The sequence below is a fragment of the Convolutriloba macropyga genome, chromosome 10 (assembly GCF_964194025.1).
Source record: "Convolutriloba macropyga chromosome 10, txConMacr16.3, whole genome shotgun sequence".
Classification (NCBI taxonomy): Eukaryota; Metazoa; Xenacoelomorpha; order Acoela; family Convolutidae; genus Convolutriloba; species Convolutriloba macropyga.
Window position 1 is genome coordinate 26216854 of NC_134477.1, and position 27666 is coordinate 26244519.

Below are 27666 nucleotides of genomic sequence, written 5' to 3' on the forward strand. Positions count from 1 at the left end.
TGGAGTGCTTGAGATGGGTCGATGGTTTTCTTTTTTAATCCTCCTTTCTTACAAACTGGTGTACGGCATCTTTCAAAACTGAAGGAAATGTTCTTGTTTATGCACCAATTTATTGCAAACTAAATTTTAATGGACAATTTTTCAGTGCTTTGCAGGAATACACCCTGTTTTGGCTGAATGGAAGATAGATCGATAATCAAACATAGCCATCAGATTGCCGGAAAAAAGCCCCCGTTGACGCGCCTAATGCACATCGGGATTAAAACAGAAAAACAAGATAAACTGGCCGAAGTTCTATCTGTTTTTTTTTTCAGTGTCAAAAAATGTTCTAATTTGGCGCGCAGTTTCAGTTGGATTCTAAGACTATACTTAACTCTCCTTCTAAACAGGAAGCTAATAAGCTTAAAATCAATGTCAGCTAGCAAACACTCTAATGAACTTTGATAACCTACTTCTCAATGACTTAATGATAAACCGAGCTTTATCCCGTCTCTTTCGATTTTGATGTTTTGACATTGACATTTTTCACCTTATTGAGTAATTGAATACGTGAAAGAATGTAAAAACCATTCAGTTGAAAAAGTGTGTGAAGTAAGTCAGAAGTCAACCGCAAAAATCGTGACTTTTGTAAAACAAAAAACGTGATTAGGTAAAGCGAATCGAAAAAACATAACAGGACAAGTCCTGACGTGCAATCCAAAAAATTTTCATTGACTTAAAAGAAATTAGACCTAGAGCGGACTATGAGTTAATTGGGAAAACTATTTCCCAAAAAATCAGAAAAATTAAAAAAGAAAATCAGTGTCAAAATGGCGAACATGTGAACAAAAAACCAATAGCGAGAAAGAAAAACTTGGCTCAAACAAAATACTAGGTCTGTAATGAACTATGAATGGATTGGAAAAACTATTTAGAAAAAAATGCGCTCCAAGATATTGAAAAAATTCAAAATCATAGTGAAATTGCCGCATGTGGACAAAAAATCCCAATCGAGAAAGCGAATTTTTGTTCAAACACCGTTTTCTCACTCTAATAAATTAGAGTGAAAAAACTTCACGCCGCAAAACCACTTGCTAATTCGCTCCAATTCGTGTTTCGGCGTCACCAAAATCACTACTCCAATTTGGACTTCAAAAATCATGAAAACATGTGAACAGATTTTAAAAAAAGACTAAATAAAGACTAAGAGGCTGACGGCGGCTATTAAACATAGCACGAAGACTGTCAGAGAGCAGCTGCGATAGGTTTTATTAGATCTGTAGTATTAATGAAAAGGTTGAGATCTAAAAAAAGAACAAACAAATTCATAAAAAAATTGCTTCAGACTTATGTAATAAAAAGATGACCTCAAATATCCTTCCATTAGATGGCGATAACATCAATTGAACTTAACTCCACGACATTCAAATAAGCAATAATCAATTGTCAACTGGCAGGTTTGAGATTAGTCACACATGCATCTCAGTCGAAAGATTGCATGAATGAATGAAAACCTACCTTAGGAAAGTGTGGCACAAAAGGTGCCAATGACATATAAAAACGAAGCAGGAGCAGTAGTGAAAAGACTAATAATGAATCTTGAAAACATCAGAAAAAACTGGTCCATAAACTATAAAAAAAACCAGTGAAAATCAAAGTCGAATTGCCGCACGCCAACAAAAGGCCACAATGGAAAAAAAGCCAATTTCTGCTGAAAACCTTTTTTCTCACTACTATAAAATTAGAGTGAAAATAATCAATGACGCTTCAATTTGATGTCAAAGTCATCAACAGATCTTAAAAACCATCGCCAGAAGAATGCTGGAAACAACTCGGAAGCAGAAAGTTTACCATACTAAGTGGTCTCACCAACTGCAACACTGTCCTTGAACTTCCGGAATATTTTCACCATTAAACCCTAAGAAGGGAACTTACCCCAGTGGATAAGATCATTAGCTAAATAGAACAAGCAAATTGTCAGAAAATAGCCGCCGTTGACCCCAGTGACCGACCTGGGGATCGGACCAATAAAAAAAGAAAAGTGTCAAATGGTTGGACAATTTGGCTCGCAGTTTCATTAGATTCGATAATAAAACCAATACCAGTTAGCAGTCTACTCTAATGAACTCTGTTAACTCAGTGCACTAAATCTTTAAAAATTAAGTCTTAGTGCCCGGGCTTAATTGGTTTATCACGTTTCTTTTGATTTCTTTTCGAAAACATACTCTCGTAAATTTGCGGAATAAATTCTGAATTCGATTCAATTAAAACCGCGGGAGAGGTAAGTCTGAAACCGAAAGTGAAATCGAATGTAAAATGAAAAACGTGATCGAAAGACAAAACGAATTAAAAGCAGGACAAGTTCTGAATCACAATCCAATGATTTGAACTAACTAATAACCTGAACAGCAAAAATTTTCCAGCAACAAACTTTGACACTAAAGTTCACGACTTTGACAACACTTAATTTCACTATTCACCATACAGATCTTTAGAATGAGTGCACCATACAACAACCTTGCAGAAATCAACAAAAGAGACGAAAAATTAGTGGCCTCTAATTAAGAGAAAAACTCATCACAATATACAAAGATCCTTCACCACGGAGTAATATGCAATTTTCGTGTAAAAAAAACTCAAGTCTCCTATAATTTCACTAGTCTTTCAGTAAACTGATTAGGCGACAAAAGGACAAAAAGAACACTAAACAAACTCCAAATTGAAAAAAAAATAGACATAGCTGGCAGATTGCGCAAAATATCCACAATAGATTTGGAGCTCAAAAAAAAAATATAAAAAACCAAAAAAGAGATGTAATAAATTGATTAAAATTCTGTATCTAACTGCTGCTTCTATTAACTGCTCTTAAATACCCTTCAATTAGAGTGACACACATTCAGTTGACCATATCTCTTTAAAAAAATTAATAGTAATTTTGAATGTGATGAAAGTCATTTTTGAGAGTGAGGTAAGTCACGTGTAACCAAAAACTTCACGTGAATGAAAAACCTGCTCCGAAAAATGACGTCACAGACGCACTCAAGTCAAAATTGCATAAATTAATGAACAAAAAGCAGGTTTGGGGTGACCGTGACATCATTTCTTTGCGTCTATTGAAAACAATTCGTATCTAATTCATCAAAACCCAAAAACTGCTGCTGTACAAAGCTTAAAACTGAAGCCAAAAACGTGACTTAAATTTTTCATGACAAAAAGGCAAATGCTAACTATCAGCAACAACATCACAAGAAAAGCAACAACTGGTAGAACTCAAAAATCTAAAAACATTTAGAGAACAAATTTCAGTCATCAAAAACACTGCTATGCATCCCAGACAGAAATTGGATTGATTGTGCATCACAAGCATCCGATGAGAGGTGTTTATTATCAAGTCAGAATTAAGAGGACAGAAAAAAATTAACAAAAAACACGCAAAACACAAAAAATGACAAACAATTTATGAAAAAAAAGTGTCAATGTCGAAAATCCACTAAACTTAAACTAAAATTGGGTTAATTTATTTTATTAGCATCCGATCAAACCTACATTTAATAAGACTATCTGATAAAAAAACATGAAATGAATAACTTTCAGGTTTCACACAAAAGAAAATGGTCGCATGTCGAAAACATGAGTACCATTTCAATAGCACTAACGAGAAAAAATCATTAAAAATTGAAGTCAAATCGTAAACAGACAAAAAAAATATGTGAACACATGATCAATAAAGAAAGTGCAACAATGCTATTCAAATCTTGTGGAATAGAAAGCCCCTAAACGGAGCTTTATATTCTCAAGATATGTTTAGGGGCTTTCCTATAAAAAAAAAGGACAGCCACTAAACATAGCCTTTGAGAGGCCGACATTGGCTAATCATAAAAAACTACTACTATGACGGCCTTTGAGAGGCCGACATTGGCTAATCATAAAAAACTACTTCTATGACGGCCCTAAAAAGAATTCGAACGCCATTTTTACAGCAAAGATTGAAAAAATTTCAAGAAAGAAAATAATTTCTAAAACATTTATCTGAACTTCATTGTAAACCACCTTGTATCGTGTCGAATTCAACAAAGAACAAACGTTAAGAACGACAAAAACTTCTTCTCTATTGTGCTATTGACCAAAGTTAAGTCCGGATCTGCGATTGTTTTCAACTTTTCTGACAAAAAAGAACCGTGACAAAAAACTTCCACCTATAAATGCCAGCAGACCTCAGAGTGCAGAGCGACTACAATTTAGCGCCCAACCCAAAAATAACATATGCAACTTACTCACCTAATCTGATACCACCAAACATGAAAAACCACCTAAAAAAATTAAAAATAATGTTATAATCCAGAAATTTTAGAAGCGCTCCAAAATTCAAACCAAACTACTAAACATAACCAACTAATGTCGGGCGAACTGGTCTCAAATGCGGGAGCGGTATCCTCGACACCATAAATATAAGTCTCCAAAACAGTTTCTGTGAATCGCATACCTGGAAACGATTGAGCTGACCCTATCTATCTCCTTCAAATAAAGGAAGTGACATCACGCACGCAATCCGGAGACACAGGGAAGGCGAATATATCTAGCTATCGCATATATTTAAAACGACAAGAATATATGTAGACTTGATAAAAAAAATAAAATGGAGTCAATAACTACGTAAACGCTGTCAAAATCGTTAAAATTATTTGGAATTTGGTTGTTAAACATGGCCAGATGCACAAAAGCAATCAAAACTGAAACTTTCATCTAAAACTGATTAAAACTCGTCAAAACCTCCATAGTAAAAACCCGCATGTAAACACAAGTTTTTGCTCGTGTTTACGTAAAATTTTTTCAAACCTATTTTTCTTGCTATCGTTTAAGAGCGACATGAACAAGTACTTTCTTTGCTTTTCAACTTTGTTAGGCAGCGTGCAACATTTCCTGTTTCAAAAACAGTCCCATAAAATTATCGATAAAAAACGACATTACACCCATATTCCTCTTTGTCGTAAAAAAAGACGGCACCCCAAGACCATTCACATTCTTTGAATTGAGAATAACCAAAAGAAGTCCATTGCTCCGATCAGCAGTCGTTATCGCGTCTATTATTATCATTATACCACTCCTTTCGATGACAGGTCGGAATTCCTTAAAACTTGAAAGGCGAAATAGGTGCCGATCATTATTGCCTATTTAACCGGCGCAAACTCAAAATGCCAATATAAGGACAGCTCTAATTGTAACCATTACTTCTCTGAACTATTGAAAACAACCCAAATACCTTTTTCAAACAAATTGGGGTCATTCTGATCCCTCTGGGCGTGGACAACTGCGTTGACGGGCAGCTTCTCTTGGTTGAATATCCTCTGATAGTGAACATCTTTGATGGTCAACCCTTTCTGCTGCCTATCATCAATTGGATTCTCCTCTATCTCCGCACAAGTAGGCTGAGGAGGTTCATGGAACAGCACAGTGCACAGCTGGTTTTTCTTTGACACAGGCTGCGATCTGACGAAAATTAACTATTTTTAGCATTAGAAGCTCAGCTTACCAACCAAATTTTCTTTTTAAGAGTAAACGATCTGAGTAATCAATGCTCGCAAAACGCTGCAATAAAGCGCATAGCGGGCTTCGTACATAAAACAAAAGGACAGCGGCCCACCTAACGATCCAAAACCGCTCATCAGCTTCAAGTTATTTTCGATCAATGTGAATTGGTTTAAGGAAACATTATAAATTATGAAGTTTGGTTTCAAGCACGTGGTCGTTGCAATCATCATTTTTCGGCTGTTACTGATAAAATTTTAGGTGCTAATTTTCTTCAGTATGCATGCACTGACTTCATCCTAGATATAACCCGAGAGCCAATAGACGACAGGTATACTTATTCTCATACAATCAAGATAAATCAGTTTTTGATTCATTAAATCCAATTTTCTATTAGCAGTTCGGCCTTGATCTAAAAACCAAAGATTGGCAATCTTTCCCAAATTTTTTGGTCTTTTCTGTTAAATTGAATTTATTTATCTTCAAATTGAGCTCCCCTCCTATCTGGTGAATCAATTGGATTTCAGTTTGATGATCTCGCTCAGGTGACAAAACATCAGAGCACGTGTGCTTCTCAAAAAACAAACAGAAACCAACTAACGTCGGACAAATTGCTCTCAAACGACAAGCCGCGTAAGGAGGCTGTAGCAAAGAAAGGCTTTTCTTTATGGGTGCAGAAAACTCTGACTAGGGAGAGATTCGATCCCTCGACCTCACATGCCGCTGGTGGTCTATTAGGCCCTTTTCTCGAATTGCTTACAATTGATTTTATTGCAACGCAGACTTACTTCTCAATAAAGGTTAAAAAAATGGTATTGTTAGCAGTATGTGTAAGGCTACATTGTTTGCAAAAAACGTTGAAACAGTAGTAGTAGTAGAAGTAGTAGTAGTAGTAGTAGTAGTCGTAGCAGTAGCAGTAGTAAAAGACTTGAACTTACCATTGAAGGATTTTTGACAGTACTAAAAAAGATCTTTACAGAAGGTAGCGGTAAAAAATGATTTAAAGTAAATATTCTAAGATACAATCAACATCTCCAAAAAATCGAAACACACCCGGCAGATTGCCGGAAAATAGCCGCCGTTGATTCCAATAAGCATGATTGGGATTGAAAGAATAGAAGATATTGAAAAAAGATTTTTGTACAAAAAAATTTTTTAAGACCGATTTGTTTTGATGGCATTTCGTAGTTGAACATACTTCTGTTTCTTAGAGAGAGGCTACAGGGGCTACTATCAGCACCAATAAGCATAAGAGATGGTAACTAAGACTTATAGGAACGACGTTCAAATAGCGGGCATCTAAAATTGGGCTTTATGGGTTTATCCCGTTTCTAGTTGTGACTTCAATTTTTTATACTGACTCTGTTCATTTTGAATAGCTTTGCTGAGCAACTGATGTTCAAAATCACATTTAGCAGAATGAGAGAAGAGAAAAACTAGCCTAGAGAAGTCAAAAAGATATCACGCAAAATGTTGAAAAAGCGGCAAAATGAGGTAAAGCGAAACATTTTTTATTCGACGAAGTAAAAAAAATAGGAGCGCTATAATAGCCGGCTGAGAAGATGAGGGCGGCTATTAAAAAACAGTAAAAATCAGAGTGAAATTGCCGCATGTGAACAAAAAACCACTACGGAGAAACCGAATTTTTGTTCAAACATCGTTTTCTTACTCTACTTTAAAATTAGAGCGAAAAAAATTCACGCCGCAAAACCACTCGCTTCTTCGCTCCATTTCTCCAGCCTCGTAAGGAGGCTTTAGCAAAGAAAAGCTTTTCTTTATGGGTGCAGAAAACTCTGACTAGGGAGAGATTCGATCCCTCGACCTCACATGCCGCTGGTGGTCTATTATGCCCTTATTCTCGAATTGCTTACAATTGATTTTATTGCAACGCAGACTTATTTTTCAATTAAGGTTAAAAAAATGGTATTGTTAGCAGTATGTGTAAGGCTACATTGTTTGCAAAAAACGTTGAAACAGTAGTAGCAGTAGCAGTAGTAAAAGACTTGAACTTACCATTGAAGGATTTTTGACAGTACTAAAAAAGATCTTTACAGAAGGTAGCGGTAAAAAATGATTTAAAGTAAATATTCTAAGATACAATCAACATCTGCAAACGGCACAGCGATTGCGTGGGCATTTACTGTTTGTTCTCACTGCGTAGAGATCTGTTGTTCCTCTTAAGAATGAAATATTTTTCGAACGTAATACAACTCTTTCCTGTAGAAATTGCAGCAAAAAGTTTTAGATCAATGTTTAGAATCTGGTATGCGATGGGAATAGTATCAGTAACCAATAATAAATCACGGTAGCTCTTTTTACCAAAAGACCGACTCAAAGATTTTTCGTTAAACTTCTCGAGTAATCGCAAGTGAGTTAGACCGGCATGCCAGGCAGGAGGGAGAACCATACAGTAACACAGATAATACACTGGTTTTGGGATTATTTCCGATAATGGAGTCTAATCGAAAGAAACAATGATTCACACAACAGTGCTTTGTGTTGAACACGCCTCGTATGAATGAAAATGATGATAAATTTTCACAGGACTCCGTGCTAATCCATTATTTGACTATAAGAAAAGTGACGTATCTGTGGAGTGAACCTTACGGAACGCGGGTTTGTTTGGATTGGGCAACATTCATCAAATGAAGGTAGTCTTAAAACTTGCACTTCTATGATTTTGTAGAAACTCTGAGCTTAGCAATTGGTCGTAACTCAGCAATTCTTCATCTAGCTTCCAGTCGTTGTGCAATGGGGTCTTAAAAGCTTTTTGAAAGAAGTATTTACTCGAGAAGCATTCGAGGAGTAAAGAGCAATCAATCCGTTCAGCTGAAACTGATTGGACTATCTCAACCTTGAAATAATATGAACCTCTATCTATAGTAGAGTTCGAAATGTACAGTACTCTATTGAATCATTCACATCTGAAGTTGCAACTGGATTAAATTTTTTCAAAGGTAATATGTATTACGAAAGACCGTTCCCACATAAAAATTTCGGCATTTTGGAAAAGTTCTGCATTGTATACTCTGGTTACTCGATTAAGCTTAGGGATATCTAAACTATGAAAATTATTGAAATCTTCAGCTAAACTGGTAGGTCGTTTGAGTTCACTCAAGTTCGAAACAAGGTTTTTGGTAACAAACACGATGGGCTCTAGGAATATTCAACTCACGCTGTTTTGTGTATCTCTGCCGGATAATAGTATCTATCAGCCCATGGAGCGTAGACTAAGTTGCCGCTGTCTAGAGATTCCCCTCCACTAGTCTCCGATCTGTAGAATGTCTCCTCTGCTATTGGAGGCAAACTGGCACAGCTGTCATCTGTTAATGGTGATTTGTAGTTGGGAGATGTGTATGAAGCGATCTTCTTCAGTACCTTGAACATCATCAAGTTTATACGAGTTATCAAGTTTATCAAACAACAAACAGTGTACTTTAAAGTTAAATAATTTTGATTTGTTTGAGCCGGTGTCAGGACAAAAGACGCATTGCCAAAACAAAAATGTTCATATTTCACCAAATTGCTGAAATTACCACACAGAATATTTACCGCAATAACGCCGAAGTAACATAATTTGTAATGTGTTAGGTATATTCACCAAGGTTTAAATAAAAATAGTTCGTTAGCTTAAGTATATAACGGTGTCAGTAGAATTTACTCAATACCATTTTACTCAATGCCATTTTACCCAATGCCGTGTTACCCAACCTGCCATTTTACCGTATGCCAAATTACCCGAAGTTTCCAATAATTAGTATAATCAGAACCCGTCAAAAAATAACGCGGTATTAAGTAACCAATTGCACTCAACTTAAACATAATAATGCATCCTTTAGGTACTAGTCAACAATTAACAAGAAATAAGGTAACCGATTGTACTTAATTTAAACAGGACTTAAAAACCACATATACTAAAATGTATTAAACTTTTTTAAGGCATCATTCTGAGCAAAGTGTGACTAAAGTTATATGCATAGAATGAGTTCAATTACTTGTGGTACGTCCCATTGAGATAGATCGACCTTGATCATTCACGGCAATGATTTCCACTAGAAATTAGAAACAAAACAACCGACAAAACGTCGGAAGAATTGCTCTCGAACATGTGGGAGCTCTTATCAGTTGCAGCCTGCTTCAGTCGGGGGTGGGGAGGAGGGGAAGCCTAAATGGAACTATGAAGTTCAATACTGGGCTTCAAATAACCACATTAGAGGGTACATATGCCACTAATAAGATTTAAAAAGAAAAATGGCACCAGTTTCGGCGCACTTTTCAGTTGACTTCTAATAATAAACTGCCGCCAATGGAGTTCAGCTGCTTGAAATTGTGATTGAGAGAGAATTTTAGATCACGCGAAACACAAAAAGTCAAGGACGAAAAAGTCACTTGAAAAGTCAAAACGGTCAAGCAAAAATTTTGCACAAAAAAAAACGTTCACAATAATTGCTTCTCTACGAGAGCAATTAAAAACGACCACGAATTGGAAGTGTTCCGAATAGAACTCACACAAATGCAAAATGACTGCCATTACCGCCAACGAGCAATTATTGTCTACGAAAAATGGACAAAGCCATGGAGTTATACCTCGGCACATTGAGGCGAAACAAAATTGTGGGCAAAATGAAGAAAACAGCCAGAACAGAGCAGAATCAAGTAAATATGATCATTGCTGTCGGCCTTACTCGTCGGCCTGCACAAGCTCACGGGAGGCCTTGCGATCCATAAAACTTCTGGATTTTGAGAAGGCAGCAATCGATGTTCGCTGAAATGTATCCTAAGGTTTTTATTCTCAACTTTATCCGCGTTACAATAGAAAGATATCTGAAATCAGCCTCAAAAAAAAATACGAAAACAACGCAGAACTTGCACTTGCTCTGCGAATGATACCAGCTGAGCTTTGTACCGAAATATATGGTTTCGGCCTCGTTCGACTTGGTGATTGAAGCGATACTAGAACAAGAATCTTTACAAATGATTGACGATCTTACTTATTATTTCCAGAAGACTTATATTAAAGGTGAAAAAATTGGACAAGATACAAAAGAAACTACCCCGTAAGCTGGTCATACTGAGTGAACAAGCCACTAAACCAACTGGGCTTGACAAGTAGCGTTAATTTTGATTCAAATATTGTATTGCACGCATTTTAAAACTTAAAAAACCGAAAAGCCGCTTTGACAAAAAATGTCTTTGACCTAAAAAAATACTTTGAACTCAAAGCCGCCTTTTACGACATTGACCGTTTTGTTGAATTTAATCTTTTGTTTTGTATTTGCTTATGCATGTTTGACGTCATTTGCTGTGAACTATGGCATAGCCGTTTTGATTTATGCGGTGTAATTAGCCTTAAGCACTTATGCTTTGAACTTGAAAAGAGCATGAATTATAATCAGATCAAAAATATTGGGTGTTTCTAAAAATGTGTTATTTTGGATTGGTTAAGTTAGCATTGGGTAAAATGGCATTGTGTAAAATGGAAGGTTGGGTAAAATGTCCTTGGGTAAAACGGAATTGGGAAAATTGTCATGTAACCATACATAACATACTTGTGATACCAACTGCTAATATGTTAACGAAAAGATCAAAGGGAATAAATTGGTTATTATGGCATGAACCTTGTCAATGGGTTGATTGTCATTTACCCACTAAAGCGTAAAAGGAACAAATTAATTTGAGAACTAGCAGACATTCCTTGTACCTTCCTTTTAGGGTGAGATTCCTGTGACGACTCGATAACACTGGAAATGACGGCAGAGCAACTGGACTCCAATTTATTGACGCTGTCCATGAAATGCACAAACCATGAGAAAAGAGAGACAATCTGTTTGACATCTCCAATTGTCTCCAGCATCTCCTTTCTTTACAGATCTGTTTCCTTTTGACTGATCGGATTGTTGTGAATAGTCATACTTAGAACTAGTGTCTTGTTTTTCACCCCTACTCTCTTAACCCCTTATAATTTACAACCAAATTTTTAACCCGTATATTTAACACAGTCCTAAATAAATCAACATCTGAATCAAATTCCCTGAAAATCGGGTCGAAATAACTGAGTTGTCATTATTAAATTTTCACCACTAAGTTTCACCCCGCTGTTAATCTCAAAATTGATGATTCACGATTCCCAAAAAAATCTATGGACTCAATCCCTAATAGATAAAAAATACCCAGCAGATTGCCACAAAATATCCGCCATTGATTCCCATAACCCCGATTGGGTTCGAAAGAACAGAAGACTGATTTTTGTACAGAAGAATGGAAAACTGATTTTTGTACAAAAACATTTTTAAAGCAAACTAATTCGAAGAACATTTTGTAGGGGACATACTCCATTTTCTCAATGGGAGGATACAAGTTAGTAAGCTAGTATCATTAGCAAAGGAGGAAGCTAGTATCAATACCAAAAAGCATTAGAGAAGGAGATTAAAATTGAAAAAACTCAAAGTTCACGTAGCAGGCATCTAAAATTGAGCTTTATGGGTTTATCCCGTCACTATTTTTCTATTTCATTTTCCGGTATTGAATCCGTTCCGTTAATTTTAGATTGTTCTGCTCAACAACTGCTGCTTAAAAGCACTTTGAGTAGAATGAGAGAAGAAAAACTAGCCTAGAGATGTCGAAAAGATTTCACGCCAAATGTCGAGCAAGCTGTGAAATAAGGTAACGCGAAACCAATATTTATTTGACAAAAAAACATAGCATCGACGTTACGATTGGAATCCATAACACAGAAGTCCATGTACATGGGTTGTTTGGGGACCAACGTCTTTCAAAGTAGCTCTACATGAGTTTGATTAGCAGAGGTTTTACTAGTTTGCATTCAAAGAAATTAAATTGTTGTTGCAGAATATTGAATCTGAGACCTGTTCTGTACCAGAAGTTTTGTCTTTGGTATTCATATTTGATGTCGGGGAGAACAATTCTTCGTCGGTCAGACCGGGATGTCTTCAGGTGCTTTGAAAAGTCGATGTTGTATTGACTATTGAAAATGTTGCTGAAGAGAACTTGATCCTTAAGAACTTTAAAGTAAAGAGGTGGGGGTAGGTTCGTCCGTAGAATCGATTTTCTGTAGTTTTCGTAACCACAAATCCACTTAAGCACGCGCTTGTTGAACCTCTCGAGTTTATAGCCGCCCGTCCTTTCACGGTCCCAGCACTCCGAAGCAAGGAATAGCGAAGGACTGATGATTGCTCGAAACAGATGCACTTTGCCTTCGATCGACATAGCTGATGATGTTTTTCGTCTCAGGAGAAACAAAGCCTTCAGCGATTTTCCGATTTGTAAGTCAATGTGGTCAGTCCATTGCATATTTGAATTTATCATCAATCCTACATCTTTCGTATAAGATTTTTCAGCTATCTGAACGCCGCCGAGGTGAAACCTAGCTACCTCATTCTTGCTTTTCTTCCATCTTCCAGGCAGGAGAGCTAAAATCGGGCATTTCCTTAGGTTAAAAAGCAGGCAGTTTTGAATACTCCATGCATGCAAAGCAGATAGATCTTCCTGCAGTCTTGCCAAAGTTGTGGAATCAGCTCTATGGATCAGTTTCAGGTCGTCTGCAAAAAGGAGTGCCGCGGAAAACAGTATCAGGCAGATCATTAATATAGATCAAGAAAAGTAGAGGTCCCAAGACTGAACCTTGAGGAACAGTAGAGGTTTCCAATAGTGGAGGCGTTGATCTTCACCCGTTGTGTTCTTCCAGTTAGGTAATCTCTTATTAACATGAACAGATTTTCCGAGATATCATGTTCGAGAATATTTGACAGGAGGACACTGTGCTTTATTTTGTCAAATGCTTATGAGAAATCAAATAACATGAGAAGATTCGTGGTGTTATCTGCTGCTATGTTTTCATAGATCAAGGAGAGACTGTATAGTAACTGCGTTACAAGCGATTTTCTGGCAAGGAATCCGAATTGTTTGCTGTTCACATTTCGTTTGAACAGATTCATTAAAACTTTGAACAAGAGTTTCTCCAAAACCTTTGATATTATATTCAACAGAGTGACTGGCCGGTAAGTAAACCCTTCTCTTCGATCGTCGTCTTTGAATATAGGTGAAACTATGCCTAGCTTCCACTTGCTTGGGAACTTCTTCAGTCTTTTTATGTTGTTAAAAAGGCACGTTATCGATTTCGAGAGTTCTTTCCATAGCCTTTTAAATACAACTGGTGGTATTGCATCGAGTCCACGACTTTTGGTCGCGTTAAGCAGTTTTTGCTCGTTCTGAACTTCATCTTCGTTTATCGTAAGGTCTGACCTCCCGTAGCATTGATTTTCTGGTGGTTCAAAGAAACAATAGTTTTCGTCTGTTACTACTGATGCGAATTACTTGTTGAACAGGGCTGATTTTGCATGGTCTGTGCTGGCTGTAGCGATTAAGAAAGAACACGAAAATAGTGTAAACGCATGAAGCGACAGACCGGCATTTCGATAACGATGAAAACGCATGAAACGATGTAGTTTTAACTATTTGACGTTACAAAAGATGGCAAAAGCGCATTTAGATGTTCTGCGGTTCATATATAACTAAACTCATTTTGGAGCCAAAAATTGTTGAATGACGTAATATCTGTGCATTTTAAAATGTCAAAAAGTGAATTACTATATGTACATTAGCCAGCATCATCTTGAGTTAACTTCACTCTTCTTTATTATCATCCTTCCTATTTATACAAAAAAACCTACTTACAACAAATTTAGAAACAGCCGAAACTGCAGTAACCAAATAACTTATTTTAGCCTGTAAACAGGTCTTCGTTAGTAACTATTTGTGCAGCAATTCTTAGTTTCTGAAATCCTCTCAAAATATACCTCTGAATTCTGAGATACCATTTCTGCAGACACAAAAAAGTTATCTAATTTACGGACTTCCATAGTCCGTAAATGGTCAAGTACTATCTAATTAAATAGGACAAGCCAAAAAGAAGCAGATCTTCCCTGTTGCTGACACATAAAAGTTTTGCCACAATCTGTTTCATCTCTCGCAATTTTTTCCAAGTTTCTGCTGAAAATTGTTCGATAGCACTACAGTTGCTGTCAGTTTTCGCTAGCCGTGTTGATGTTTTGCTGTTTTCAACAGCATCTATTGGGCTGCGAAAACTGCTGTTCTGAGAGCTGACTGGAACTGTAGATTCAAATGATTGGTCTAAAAACCAAAAACATAACTTGTTGAATGAAGGGGGTCAAACTTTTAACATTAGAAAATTTAACAGCAAATTTAAGAACAAAATTGACAGCTTTACTCAATACTCAACCATTTCAATTTCTACCTTTTTGGGTTGAAGTGATGACGTCAAAGTTGGACAGTGTGAGGTCAATTTTGGATGCAAAAGAACTTGGTTTTGATAACTTCTGCTCAGGCAGCGGGCAGACGCCTCTAAAACAAGAATGAAAATCAATCAATTTCACTCAAAGCCGAAGACAAAACAGGGTGTATTACATACAAGTTATCAAAATGTTTTGCCAAACTGAAAAAAAATCTTACAGAGGAGAAACAAGATCAACGCATTGTTCTGCACTTCTGTTGAACTGATCTTCCTGTCCCGACTGATTGAATTCATAGGACAAAGTTGACAGGCAAGAATTGCTCATAGCTACCTGAAGAGTAACGTTAATTTAAAACAATCTTCAACCTTTGATGATTATTGGCAGCTCGGGGGTCCTCCTAAATCAACTCATGAATCGTTTGATATTTTACAGATCTGTGAAGAAAAAAGATTAGAACATGTTGCTCAGCATCTACGTAAAAGCAAGTCAAGACGTGATCTAGGTGTTACCTTTGAGAAGATATTCCAGATCATCTTATAGGCGTCTCAAGCCTAATTATAATCTTAAGGCTTAACTGACAAATTAAAGTTCTCAGTCTCTTTTTTTGCAACAAGTAAATTAAAATTATAACCATACGGTTAAACATACTTGAAATAAGAAACATTTCAAATCATTCAAAAAAATAAATAATAAACAACAACAAATTTCTTACAGAATCACATATTAAAATTTTCTTTCGGTTGTTTTCTTCCCAAAAATAAAAATAACTCTTAAAAGCTCCTACGTTAGTATTCAAAGGAAATTTGTATGTTGTTAGAGCAAGAAATCATTCAACGTTTTCTCAAAAACGTTTTGATTTTCTGCCAACCGGAGCCACTGTGGTAACTCATTCCCTTCTTGTACGCGACATTTTTGCTATTATTGGAAAGGAAACCAATTTGTCATATTTAAATTACTTCCCATATATAAAACAAACGTTTTCGAACTTTAAGATCATTGTCAGGCTAAAACTGTTTCACAAATTGTTAACGGATGAAATGAATTTGCGTTTACATTTGTCTGTGAACGCAATTAAAAAATTCTAGGAACTATTCTAAAAAATTCAATAAAAATTTTTTTCCTATATACAATATTTAGCCTATTTACAACTCAAATTTACATCTGTTATCAATTTCATTAAAAACATTCCTATTCTGGATTTTTCGATTTTGGTCACGTTTTTGTATTTTTAGAGGTATTCCCAGTTTGCCCTACACCTAAGCTGGACGTTCACATAAAAGAAACAGCATCCTTGATCTTGTTTTATCTAACGTTGCTAATCTATCAGTTACGGTAGCTAAGCATATTTTCTCAGACCATTTTCCCATTTATTTCTACCTTAACTAACCGGAAGCGCCATTATCCTTTCGGAACGTTGATTCAAAGTCTTCCTTCGATGATTTTTTTCAATTCTAATCTAAAACCTCTTTTTACGGTCATGTCGCTTGATAATTCTACTAATTCTTTTTTTCCTGATGCTTGGTACCGCCTAACTGCTGACGCTTTCATTAAAGCAACTAAACCGATTTTTGACCGAATCAGAGAAAGCCTTGGGATTCAACAATTTCTTTGCTTCGGTCTTTCAAGACAAGAGTTCCTTTACTGTTCCTGATCAATTGAAAGAACCTTCCATCAAATTGATGAATCTTGATTTTCCTTCATCTGATGTTCTCCTTCTCTTGGAGTTGTGTGATGATTCTAGTGCCGCTGGTGCCGATAATATACCCTCATTCCTCCTTCACCACTGTGCAAAAATTCTGTGTGCGCCAGTTTTTGAGCTTTTCTTCTGGATTGTCAAAACCCAATATTGGCCTGATCTTTTTAAAATTGCACACGTCAATCCCTTAAAAAAATTTGGCCCTCATAATGATATTTCTAACTACCGTCCCATTAGTATCCTCCCTAAACTTTTCTTGTTACTTGAAAGATTTTTGTTCAATTTTATTTACACGAAGATAAGGCATCAAATCAAACGTAAACAACATGGATTTATGAAGTCACGCAGTACAATAAGTCAGATGATAATGTATCTTGATTCTGTTTATTCAGCTCGTGATACCAATTGTCATGCCATTTCTTTCTACTTCGAAGTAAGAAAAACTTTTGACTCTGTGTCCCATCAAAAACTTTTCTCTAAGTTACTGAATTTTGGTTTCGACTCAACCTTTTCAACGCTTATCTAACAAACCGTTCTCAGTGTGTAAAAATTAACCAATATATTTCTTCTCGTTTACCAGTTACTTCGAGAGTTCCTCAGGGAAGCGTGATTGGTCCTTGGTTATTCATTATTTTCGTTAATGACACAGCTGATGATGTGGCAAACAGTTGTTTTTATCTTTTTGCTGATGACCTAAAAATATTCAGCACCTCATCGTTCTCCCTTGTGCAAGAGGACATTAATTCCTTATTCAATTGGTATAGTTTAAATGGTTTCTGTTTCAACGCAACAAAATGTAAAGCTGATAATTTTAGTGGGCATGATTCTGCTAAATTTTTTCTAGTGTCGGACTACTTACCTTTCAATAAACAAATTGAAGATTTGGATTTTATTGTGTCTAGTACGCTATCCTGGAAAGCTCACCTAGATTCAAAGCTTCTAAAATGCAACAGAATTTTTGACTTCCTGAAGCATAATATCACATTTTTAGTGTCGAGTCACAGGAATCTTTTCCTTTTTAGATCCCCTGTCCTGCCTATTTTAAAATACGGTGCTGCTGTTTGGTCTCCGTCCTTAACTATGCCACACCAACTTTAAAGTTTCAAGAAGAAAGTCCTTCGTTGGATAATACGCTGCTCATCATATGTTTTAGGCTGAGAATCCCTTCAATTGCTTCCTGTGTGTTACAGCTTAATCAGAGATGACATTGTTTTCCTTTGGAAGCTTAACAACGGGGCCTTTGACGTACAGTGTGACTTTCATTTTGCATCTTTGCCAACACAATCTTCCTCGAATGGACTGTTTCACGTCCCTACAGCGCGCAAGGTCTCTTCAGAACACAACTTTTTCATCCGAGCAACTCGAGCTGCAAACGAGCTCATCCGGTTGAAAATCATTTCATTCGAAATGCCATTAAAAGCTCTGAAAAATTCCCTCCCTCATCGATGACCTGAAATCCGGAACATCAATTTACTACAAAATGAACTGTTGGTGTTCACGTTTTGTCAAGTGTTATTGTACATTTTGTCGTGCATAAGTCATACATCTGTGTTTTTCTTAAACCATATCTTAAAAAGGATTAAGTCTTTCACTACTACTACTACTATTACTACTACTACCACTACTACTACTACTACTACTACTACTACTACTACTACTACTACTACTACTACTACTAATACTACTACTACTACTACTACTACTACTACTACTACTATTTTTACTACTACTACTACAGCTGCTGCTGCTGCTGCTGCTGCTGCTTAGTATCCTTTTTGTGGAGGTTTTGCAAATTTCGTTTTGTCATGCATAAAATGTTTTTTAACCTATGTATCCTTATCTAGTCAAAATTATGAATTGAGCTAATAACTCCTGCCCTTCCATATTCATTGCGTGAGTTTAGTGCCGGCTTCAGCTTGCTGATGTATATAGCTTCGATAGTCATTAGCTCTTCTACTGTCCGACAGGCGTCCAGAATTTTCCATTCAGTGTCATGCGTGGCGCCACAACATTTAACCAGATGTTGACCGAACTGTGAATCCTTCTTTTCATTTTCTGTTGTATCTTGCGGTAACATAGCGTCTTGTTTGCCCAACATAGATGGATCCGCATTACTTTTTCTTTCAAACATCACATGGGATTTCAGGTCTCTGTCGAAGGATAAATTCAGTGTGGAGAGCCATGATCTTAATTTGTGCGTTATAAAAACCACTTGCAACTCGCATAGTTTCTTCAGTTTGTTCGCAAAGTTTTGAGTAAGGTTGCCGGTGTATTGCAGAAAATTAGTTGGATTGTCATAAGATCTAGTCTTGTTTTTTTGATGCTCTTTTTGGTGTTGCTCTCAATTCGTCTTTACCGCCACTTATTATCTTTTCTAAAGTCGGGTTGACTAATTTTTAAAAAGATTCCTCTGAAAACTAATTTTTGGTGCCGCAAGTTTTGTTCTTTTCACGAGCCTGATCGAAGGCCAAACAATTAGAGGTTGCTTTAAAAACCCTGTGAACCGTCCTTTGAATCACATTTTTATTATGCTGAAGCGGTGCACAGCTGCAAAAATTCAGTATTATTCCAGTGTCAGTTGGTTTTTGATACCAATCACAGGTGATATTGCTTTTGCTGGTATTATTTATGTTAATTTCAAGAAAAGCCAAATCCTTTTCTTGGTAACTTTTACTAAGATAAATTGCAGGTTGTATTGTAATCAATTTGCAAATTTTAAGTTCTCGCCCGCGTAACCACGAACCTAGCAGATAATATCATCCACACACCCTTAAACAATTTCATCTCTTCATACCACCTCACTGTCTGTTGATTGCTGCAATAAGTACACACCCAAACAACATTCTGCATGCTGGCGTATTCCTCATTAGTTATGTTTTGGCATTTTGCATGAAACCAGTTTTTGCATGATTCACATTCTACTCTTCTTCCTCGGAAAGTCACTTTTCGGTGACAGTCTTTGCACTTCCCGTTTCGGATCTGGAGATATTTTCACTGAGCTCTGGTTTTTGCAGTGATGCCTCAAACAATTTCATCCACACGTTTGCTAGTATAACAGCCAATGATGCACCAATAGCCACACCATTTGATTGTACATATCAGATCCCATTACATTTAAAATGAACATTTGTCATTGCAAGCTTAATCAAAATTTTCATCGTGGAGCTTGGGATATCTGGAAGTAGGTTGCTTGAATAGAGTTCTCTTAGAGCAATTTCTATAGCCTCTCCAACCGGAACATTGTTTTACAAACATTTTACGTCAAGAGAAACTATCTGCTTGTCATCTTCAAGAGTGAGAGACTCTAAGGCCTTTCTAGCATCTTGCGTGTTGGTTTCAATGTTTGCGCCCGGTAATACTGGAAAAATGGTTTTAGAAATCTGTTTAAATTTTCGTAACTGCTTCCAGGTATTGAAAAAACGAGTCAGAGAGGTGTATCTTTTTTTGTACCTTTGCCAGGTCATAAAGCCTCGCTGGTTGTGAACGCGTTGACCTTAGTCTTTGATGAATTTTTTCACTAATCTTCCCGTGCTGCATTAATTGTTTTCAGCTGTTATTGATCTGTTTTTCATTTTTGATCGCAATGGATTGGCAGATCTCTCGCTTTGTCATACTTTTTTGCGTAGAAAGCACACCTTTATACCCCATTCAATCTGTCGATTGAGGCATTTTATGTTTTTCACAGATAAATTTTGAAAAAAAGATTGCTGTAAATGATGTGTGAAAGCACAGGTGATTATAGAAGAAGAATGCGCGTGTTCAGGGGAACTTGATGTCTTATTAAGTAAATTGATCTTATAGCATGAGCCATCTTTTTTAGGATCTATTCAGCTGCTCATGGAAACTAAGATCCCTGTTAATTTGAATAACCTGTCGGTTTGATATCTGTCTTTAGAATGTTGTTCTTCAATAAGGAGTATTAGTAGACGGTGCACGGGCCCCAATGCTTTGGTGTAAATTATATCTCAATATATAATTCACGACAGGCGTAGAGCGGGAAATATACTTTATTGTTATATCAGGTCTGACTCAGTGAAATAGGAAATGGTGAAAGGGAATATTTATATATTCCAGCAATGAGATTGAGTTTTTATAGTCAGGTAAGGATTTATTGTTTTCTTTAAAATAAATCTTTGAACTAGATATTGGATGTCAATCAATATTGATTCCATCTTTCTGACTTCTTGACTTACCTTTTTTAGAGATAAAAGAGTTAATTGTTAGTTGTAAATTAATTGAAGTAAAGATTTATAGTGCCATAGGAGGTTCTCAGGTTTTAGGTTCAATCGTATAAAAGTTGACAAATAATTCATGTTCTTTAGAATCTTTTTTTGTATTCGCTCAGGAGGTATTTGTTAAGAATAATTCTAATTATATGTTATTGATAACACTCTTCATTTCTATGGAAAAGAAAATAGAAAGGCTTCATATAAGTCTTTAATGGTTAGATTATTAGTTTGGTACGGCCGTTGATGAAGTTTATTTGTCTCAAGTTTATTTTGAATGTTAGGTGTTAGTTTAAAAAATTAATTCTTCCTGGTTGCCAACCAAAAAAGTAGTGGGTATTAGTATCCAAACAAGCACTGTTATCCCGAGCCTTTGAAAAAACTTGTCAAGTTTTAAAAGATTTCGACAACGTAGACCAGAAGTTAATATTTTCAAACAGGATTAATTTTCATTTTGTTCACATTCCTATTTCATCTGCATTTTTTCAGGTTGTAGTTAAAGTTTCAGTCATATTTCGGAAGTTTCAGTTTCAGGAATAGTTTCTCTCGTTATGCATTGGTTGTTTAAATTGTTAGCTGTTAGTATGTTCGTGAATTGGACATGTACGTTTTGGGTTTTTTGTTCATATTCGTAACCATTTATGTCTGTTCTACGTCGTCATCTGTTATAACTGTAGATGTTCACATCTAAATTTAGGTATTCTGTTTAAGTATCTTGTTGTTTTTCTATTGTTTTTTTATGTTATTATCACATGTGAAAGTTTCGATTTGGTTGTGGTCATAAAAAATCTGTTAAACTTTTGTTATCTTCTGATTCGGTTTTACATGGCGTATGTTTAGAGCGGGTAAGAAAATAGTATTTGTTTTTCAGTAAAATATCAATCTGTTAGATATAACTTTGCTCGTTTGCTATTCGCTTGTTTTTTTGTTGTATGTTTTCATGCCAAATTTAGACGTGTATTTTCCAATTTGACATGTGACAAGTTTTTACCCTGTCTCTTTGTGTTTAATGTAAATTTTTCTTTTTTTTGGTCATTTTGTTAAACTACTTACATACATTACAGTTAAATATATCAATTGCATGTGCGATTGCTAGAATTCACACTTTTCTTGTATAAACATTTTCCTATTCTATCAAGTATGAAACAACTTATATTGCATTACTTGGTATCTTGGTATTACAGATCTTGGTATATAGCTACTCGTTTTATCCTAATTGCTAATTGTTATTTGGATTTTTATTAATTCTGTGAAATAGTCGTTGTAGAAAGTTTAAATTGGTATAATAATAAAGATTATACCGCTGAACTAGTAGTTTAGATCGATTACTATAATGGTACTCCAGGGTATTGCTGATGGTACTATTGGGTAGATAGTAATGGTTCTTCAGCGTTTTGATATTACTGAATAAAATACTGGAATAGTTATCCAACTAACACCTGTCTATTTGCCAGTGAAATTATTTGTGAACGTTGTTTTATAGACTGGTAACAAGGTAATTGTTCAGGCAAACAAAAACTAGTGAAGTGGTTAGTCATGTGGTTAGTTGTAGAAGTTTTTCAAAAAAAATTGTGCAGGTATTCAATTATAAAGGGGGTTTTACGTGGGGGGTATGGTCTTATGACACATAGACGTTGATAAATTGATTAGACGTTTTTGATGTTTGAGACGTTGAATATAAGACCTTGATCAGAAAACGTTGATTATAAAGGTGGTTATAAGACGTTGAATATAAACGTAGGTTATACTATAAGTTAACATTAGTGTAAGGTGAACCATTAACCAAATTAATCAGTGAATTGGACTGGAGACCATAGATTCTACAAGATTAATTTGTTTTAGATAGTCTGTTTTCGACGTAAATTGGTTGAATTCTTTCATGTTTGTTTTTTTTGAAAAAATCAGCCATTGTATCGAGCACGTTGTTCCTTTTCATATTGACAACAGTTGCTCTGACTTTTTTCTGACTTCTCGATCTTTATCTGTCATTATCCGTTTGCAATGATATTCTATGAAATAGCGTAAGAAATGAGGTTTTGGGTTAACTTGGTTTCATAAACACGGAAATAGGTTTTTTCAACATCTACGGGTGTTGGGTGTAATAGATTAAAAGGAAATTGAACTGATTTTTGATCAAAAACTTCATAGGCGTTGAGGTCTTGCGAAGCTCTAGCAATCGCATGGTCAAAGGTTCAGTTCGTGGGTGACTTAAAACGATAACTATAATCATAGAAAAACTGTTCCCTCAAGCTGTAGAATTGTTTGAGCATTGGGTAGTCCCCTTGATGAGACTTATCTCTATCCATACTTTTTGTTCTCCGTTTGATGGTCTGTGTTGTTTCTGACAGTATGGGTGGCTAAATTTTGTCTAATTGGTGCTTGAGATTGTGTAGTGTTTCTATTTTGAAGTTTTGTAATTTTCATTGGTATGGCATGGCATGTCTGCCAAATAATAATGGATTGCATTGTGCTGAATTTGGTTTGACGAGTTCTATCGGGTATTGATCGTTGAATCATCTGTTTCATTGACTGTTTGGTCAGGGGTTCGTTCATAGAAAGAAAGAAAGAAAGAAAGAAAGAAAGAATTTATTTCTCCAGTACTAAATGAAATAACAACTTTCAAAAACGGTAACAGATATGCAAAAAAAGAAAGGATACTATTAATAGAGTCATGCTGGACTTTTAAGCTGGAGAGGGCAGACAACGAAGCCATCAGGCCTACACAAGGTCTGCCCCACTGCGTAATACGTCTTCAAAGCAAAATGAAAAAAGACCTAGAGAAGAAAAGGGCTCTGTAAAAAAGTAGCAAAAGAAGTCACAAGTGTTTCTGATCATAAAAAAAACGTCCAAGAACTTTTTGGTCCTACTGCCCAGGTCTGAGCACCACGAGGACGCTCACAAAAGCAAAGAGCTGTAGAAAAATCAAAACTTTAGAAAACTCGATAATTTTGTCTCCTATCGACCAAAAAATTTCTAAGTGTTTTTGGTATTATGGACCAGAAAGGGCCATATCTCGAAAACTAAAAAAGCTACGAAGCTCATATTTGGTATGGAAAATTAGAAGTTAAAAAAATGGGCTCCTGCCCCAGGCTGCCGTAGCAGCCCGGGACAGGAGCCCTCACGAACCCTTTTGTTTGTACACCAAGGTAACTAAATCTGAATTTCCAATCAAATAATGTTTTCTAAATAAATGCACAAAATTTACAAGCTCTGACGGAGTAAGCTCTGTAAGATTATTGGGCAATACTCCACTTCTCTCTAATGCATTAAAAAGAATAGTACCTCTATGCTTTATGGAATTTTTTTCGATTTGCTTTTTACATAATGGCAGTTTCAACAGACGTAAATTAGCACTTCTGGTAATACGATCAGAGCGTTCAAAAAACGAGTTGAGATACTCTTCACTGTGGTGACTGTTCAGAGAACGCAGAACAAATTTAAGTAGCTCATACAAGTACAATTCATGAACCGATAAAATTTGATGCTTTTCAAAAAGATCTGAGCACTGATCACGCTTTTTCCTGAAACAAATGAATTTTAGAATTTTTTTCTGCAGTGAAAAAATCCTGGACAGGGTAGAATGACTGCAGCATCCATACACAAGAAGTCCGTACTGAATATTGGACTTGATATTCGAATTGTAGTATAATATCAAGACTTTTCTGGGTACATAGTGACGTAACTTTGAAATGACTCCACACTGGGTGCTTAACCTTTTCAAAACATTTCCAATATGCGAATGAAAAGCCAGCTTACAGTCCAGCATAACTCCCAGGTATTTACATGTAGCAGCAGCTTGCACATTAATATTTTCAATACAGAAGCTACCAACACTGGAAGCACGATGACCTATGTTTAAGTAAACTGTTTTATCCAGATTCAGTACTAGTTTGTTAGAAGTCAACCATCTGCTAACCGACTCAAGGTCGGCTGTGATTTGTTCATAAGTCACATCGAGTGCGGATAGATTTGTTCCATCAGCAAAAAAGAAAAAGTTCTAACTTTTTACACACACTTGGTAGGTCATTTATATATATCAAAAACAAAATAGGGCCTAAAACAGACCCTTGTGGAACGCCACAAGATATTTCTTTATATGAAGATGCAAAACCAGAAAATTTTACTCGTTGAGACCTGTTATGTAGATAGCTTTCAAACCATTTTAAGGCATTTCCTCCAATTCCATAGCAGGACAACTTTTTAATTAGGATGCTATGATCTAGAGTATCAAATGCTTTTTTAAGATCCAAGAAAAAGTTCACAGAAAATTTAGTTCTACCATGCCTTATCCTCTCTGTCAGCTCTGCCAGAGCATCAGCGCAACTATGCTTTTTTCGAAAACCAAATTGTTTATTAAAGAAGAGACTAAAAGATTCAAAATAATAGTAGACTCTATTAAACATGACTCGTTCAAAAATTTTACTCCATACAATTAAGAGAGATATTGGTCTGTAGTTATTCTCATCAAGCTTTGAGCCGGACTTATGAAGTAGAATTACTTTCGCCTTGCGCAGAAAACTTGGAAAAAAGCCCTTCTTGAATGACTTATTCACCAGCTCAGCCAGATACCCCGATGTAACAGGTGAAGTTGCTTTTACACTAAGGTTGCTCATGTTATCAACCCCAGAAGATGATTTATTATTTTGACTGTTGGACTTATCTTTTGACCACTCTCGGTGTAGTCGATTTCTTTTAGTCCGCATGTTTTTCAGAGTGTTTGAGAACCATTTGAGTCTTGATATTTTGATATTTCGGCTTTTCTTTATAGGTGCAAAAGAATCAGTCACACTTAAAACTGTTCGCTGGAATAGCTCAAAAGCTTCATCGACATATAAGACATCAGATAACTTACACTTGGCAAGTTGGTGACTCAATTTAAACTGGTAAATCAGAACTTGTTCTTTGTTATTCAAAAAAGACCTGTCCCGGAAAACTTTTTCAGTAGAATCTTTGACACTGTCACAAAAAAACTGAAGATATATTGGATAATGATGGGTAATATTCTCGGCCTCCATGACCAATGATTGGAAGACTACAATATTTTTAGTTATATAATGATCAATGCAGGTAGCCGATTCGTGTGAAACACGAGTCGGTTCATCTATCAAAAAACCGTATCCATTTGCAGCAATAGCATTTAAGTAGTTTCTCGATATCAGGTTACAATCCAAAGTATTTATGTTGAAATCTCCACATATAACAATTCCAAGATCATCAGAACAACTTTCCAGAAAACTATCAAAGATATCAAGGAACTCCAGCTTATTAGTGCGTGGGGGATTATAACAGGTTAACACTTGAAAACAAAAATTTCCCGCTTTTAGTTGAACAAAGGCTGATTCAGGTAAACATGATGACAGTTCTTTAACAAATGAAATAGTTTCATGAATTTGTATCATCACACCTCCCCCTCTTGAGTCACGAACTATGCTTGAAAGGCAATTATAACCTTTCAATAGATAACAAAACTTATCATCGTCTTCATTTAACCATGTTTCTGTAAGGCATATTACTGACGGCGGAGACTCAAGGCTGAACACTAGTGCTTCCAGGTTGTTAAGATTTTTACGAAGCGACCTAACGTTAACAGTTAGAATAGAAATAGATTGTATACGACTTGTTTGAGGATGATTACCGCTAGTCCTGGGTCCGGAACTCCTCACTTTCCTCCACATGAAAGGGCTGCTCAATGATTGTGTCCAGATTACTTTCCTTAGCGTTAGGGGTATCACCAATTAATCCCATTACGTAATCCAAAAGATCGTCCTTGTTGTCTTTTCTACTTCTGAGTTCCTCCACTAACGATGACTCTTGATCGCTAAACGTGGTCTTTTCTCTCATTCTTTTAAGTCCTGGAATGCCAGTAGAAATTGGGGTTCTTGGCTGGAAATTGGGCTGACGAAACAAACTGGGGAGTGGGGTAGACGGCTGCACAAAGACATTGGAAGCAGGCACAGGATTGGATAAAGGCGCATTGGACGTTTGTTGTTGCGTGTTTAGTCTCCGCATTTTTTTCTCGGCCGTTTGCTTTAGTTCGTCGATGTCTTTCACTGAATTGATAGTATGGCTTCTAGTTCTACCACCTTCTTCAAAATGTAGCATTGGAGCCGAGTTGTAGGTTGTTACCAATAGGTTTTGACTTTCCGCAGTTTCTTTTAGGTTTATGTCGTATTTTGTTAGGCGTTCTTAAAGAAATACTGGCTTGCCATTCATTGGGTTCTTGAAAAACTTTAGAAAACGTTTGCGGCTCCAGATTCGATCCTTCTGATCGTTGTATAAGAACTTAGCAACAATCCCAGGTGGTTGTTGGGTTGTCCCATTGCCCAAAGCATGACATGCTTTCAAATCGTGGGGTTCACATTCAACTTGCATGAGGTTTCTTATAAATGCCACCACATCCATGATTAGCGAGCCATTAGCTCCAATTGGCAAATTTCGAAATATTAAACAGTCCTTGGATTCATATCTTTCCAGTTGATTCACTTTAATTTTCACTTGTTCCACTTCTGCTTCGAGTTGGGCAATGCGATTGTTTTTGGCAATATTGTCCTCTAGAATAGCGCGTATAGCTTTCTTCGTTCTATCGTCCAGGCATTCACTTTCCATAATTGCGGTGGCCACGTCATTCGCCGTGAGAATCATTGTCCTTCTCTATTTAATAAGTTTATCACAACAATTAGGCTCATAGATGGATTGTTGGAAGAAACTTTTAGGGTCAAATGACCTGGGGGCGACTGCATTTGGGAATCGTAGGTTATCTGTTTTATAATTAATGGTTTGTTGCTCAACCCATTTTCTGCAATGTTCAATGATTGGATTTTTGCGAGGTTGTCCTTGTCAACTTTTTATGTTAATAGGTACGTTGACGGGGGGATATTGTTGTAGTGGTGATGGTCTCTTTGGTGGAGAGTACATTGCTATTGGTGCTGCCTGTGTATATATTTGATAGCTATTACAAATGGTGTCA

General features: G+C 36.3%; 2 protein-coding genes across 2 annotated transcripts in view; both read right to left on the reverse strand.

The window, feature by feature from the left end:
* LOC142348844 (uncharacterized) overlaps window positions 1–27362 on the reverse strand; it is an 83194-nt gene extending 55832 nt beyond the window's left edge. The window contains exons 1-7 of the mRNA XM_075400386.1: window positions 27351–27362; window positions 14995–15107; window positions 14780–14886; window positions 14448–14655; window positions 11207–11366; window positions 8681–8883; window positions 5240–5466 (exon numbers count right to left, since the gene is read on the reverse strand). Of these exons, the coding sequence (XP_075256501.1) occupies window positions 5240–5466; window positions 8681–8883; window positions 11207–11366; window positions 14448–14655; window positions 14780–14886; window positions 14995–15101 (1012 nt within the window). The 5' untranslated portion in view covers window positions 15102–15107; window positions 27351–27362. The remainder of the gene's footprint in view (window positions 1–5239; window positions 5467–8680; window positions 8884–11206; window positions 11367–14447; window positions 14656–14779; window positions 14887–14994; window positions 15108–27350) is intronic.
* LOC142348845 (snRNA-activating protein complex subunit 3-like) overlaps window positions 1–27380 on the reverse strand; it is a 169596-nt gene extending 142216 nt beyond the window's left edge. Inside the window, exon 1 of the mRNA XM_075400387.1 lies at window positions 27350–27380. The gene's annotated coding sequence lies outside the window, so the exon portion shown is untranslated. The remainder of the gene's footprint in view (window positions 1–27349) is intronic.
* Window positions 27381–27666: the final 286 nt, after the last annotated feature.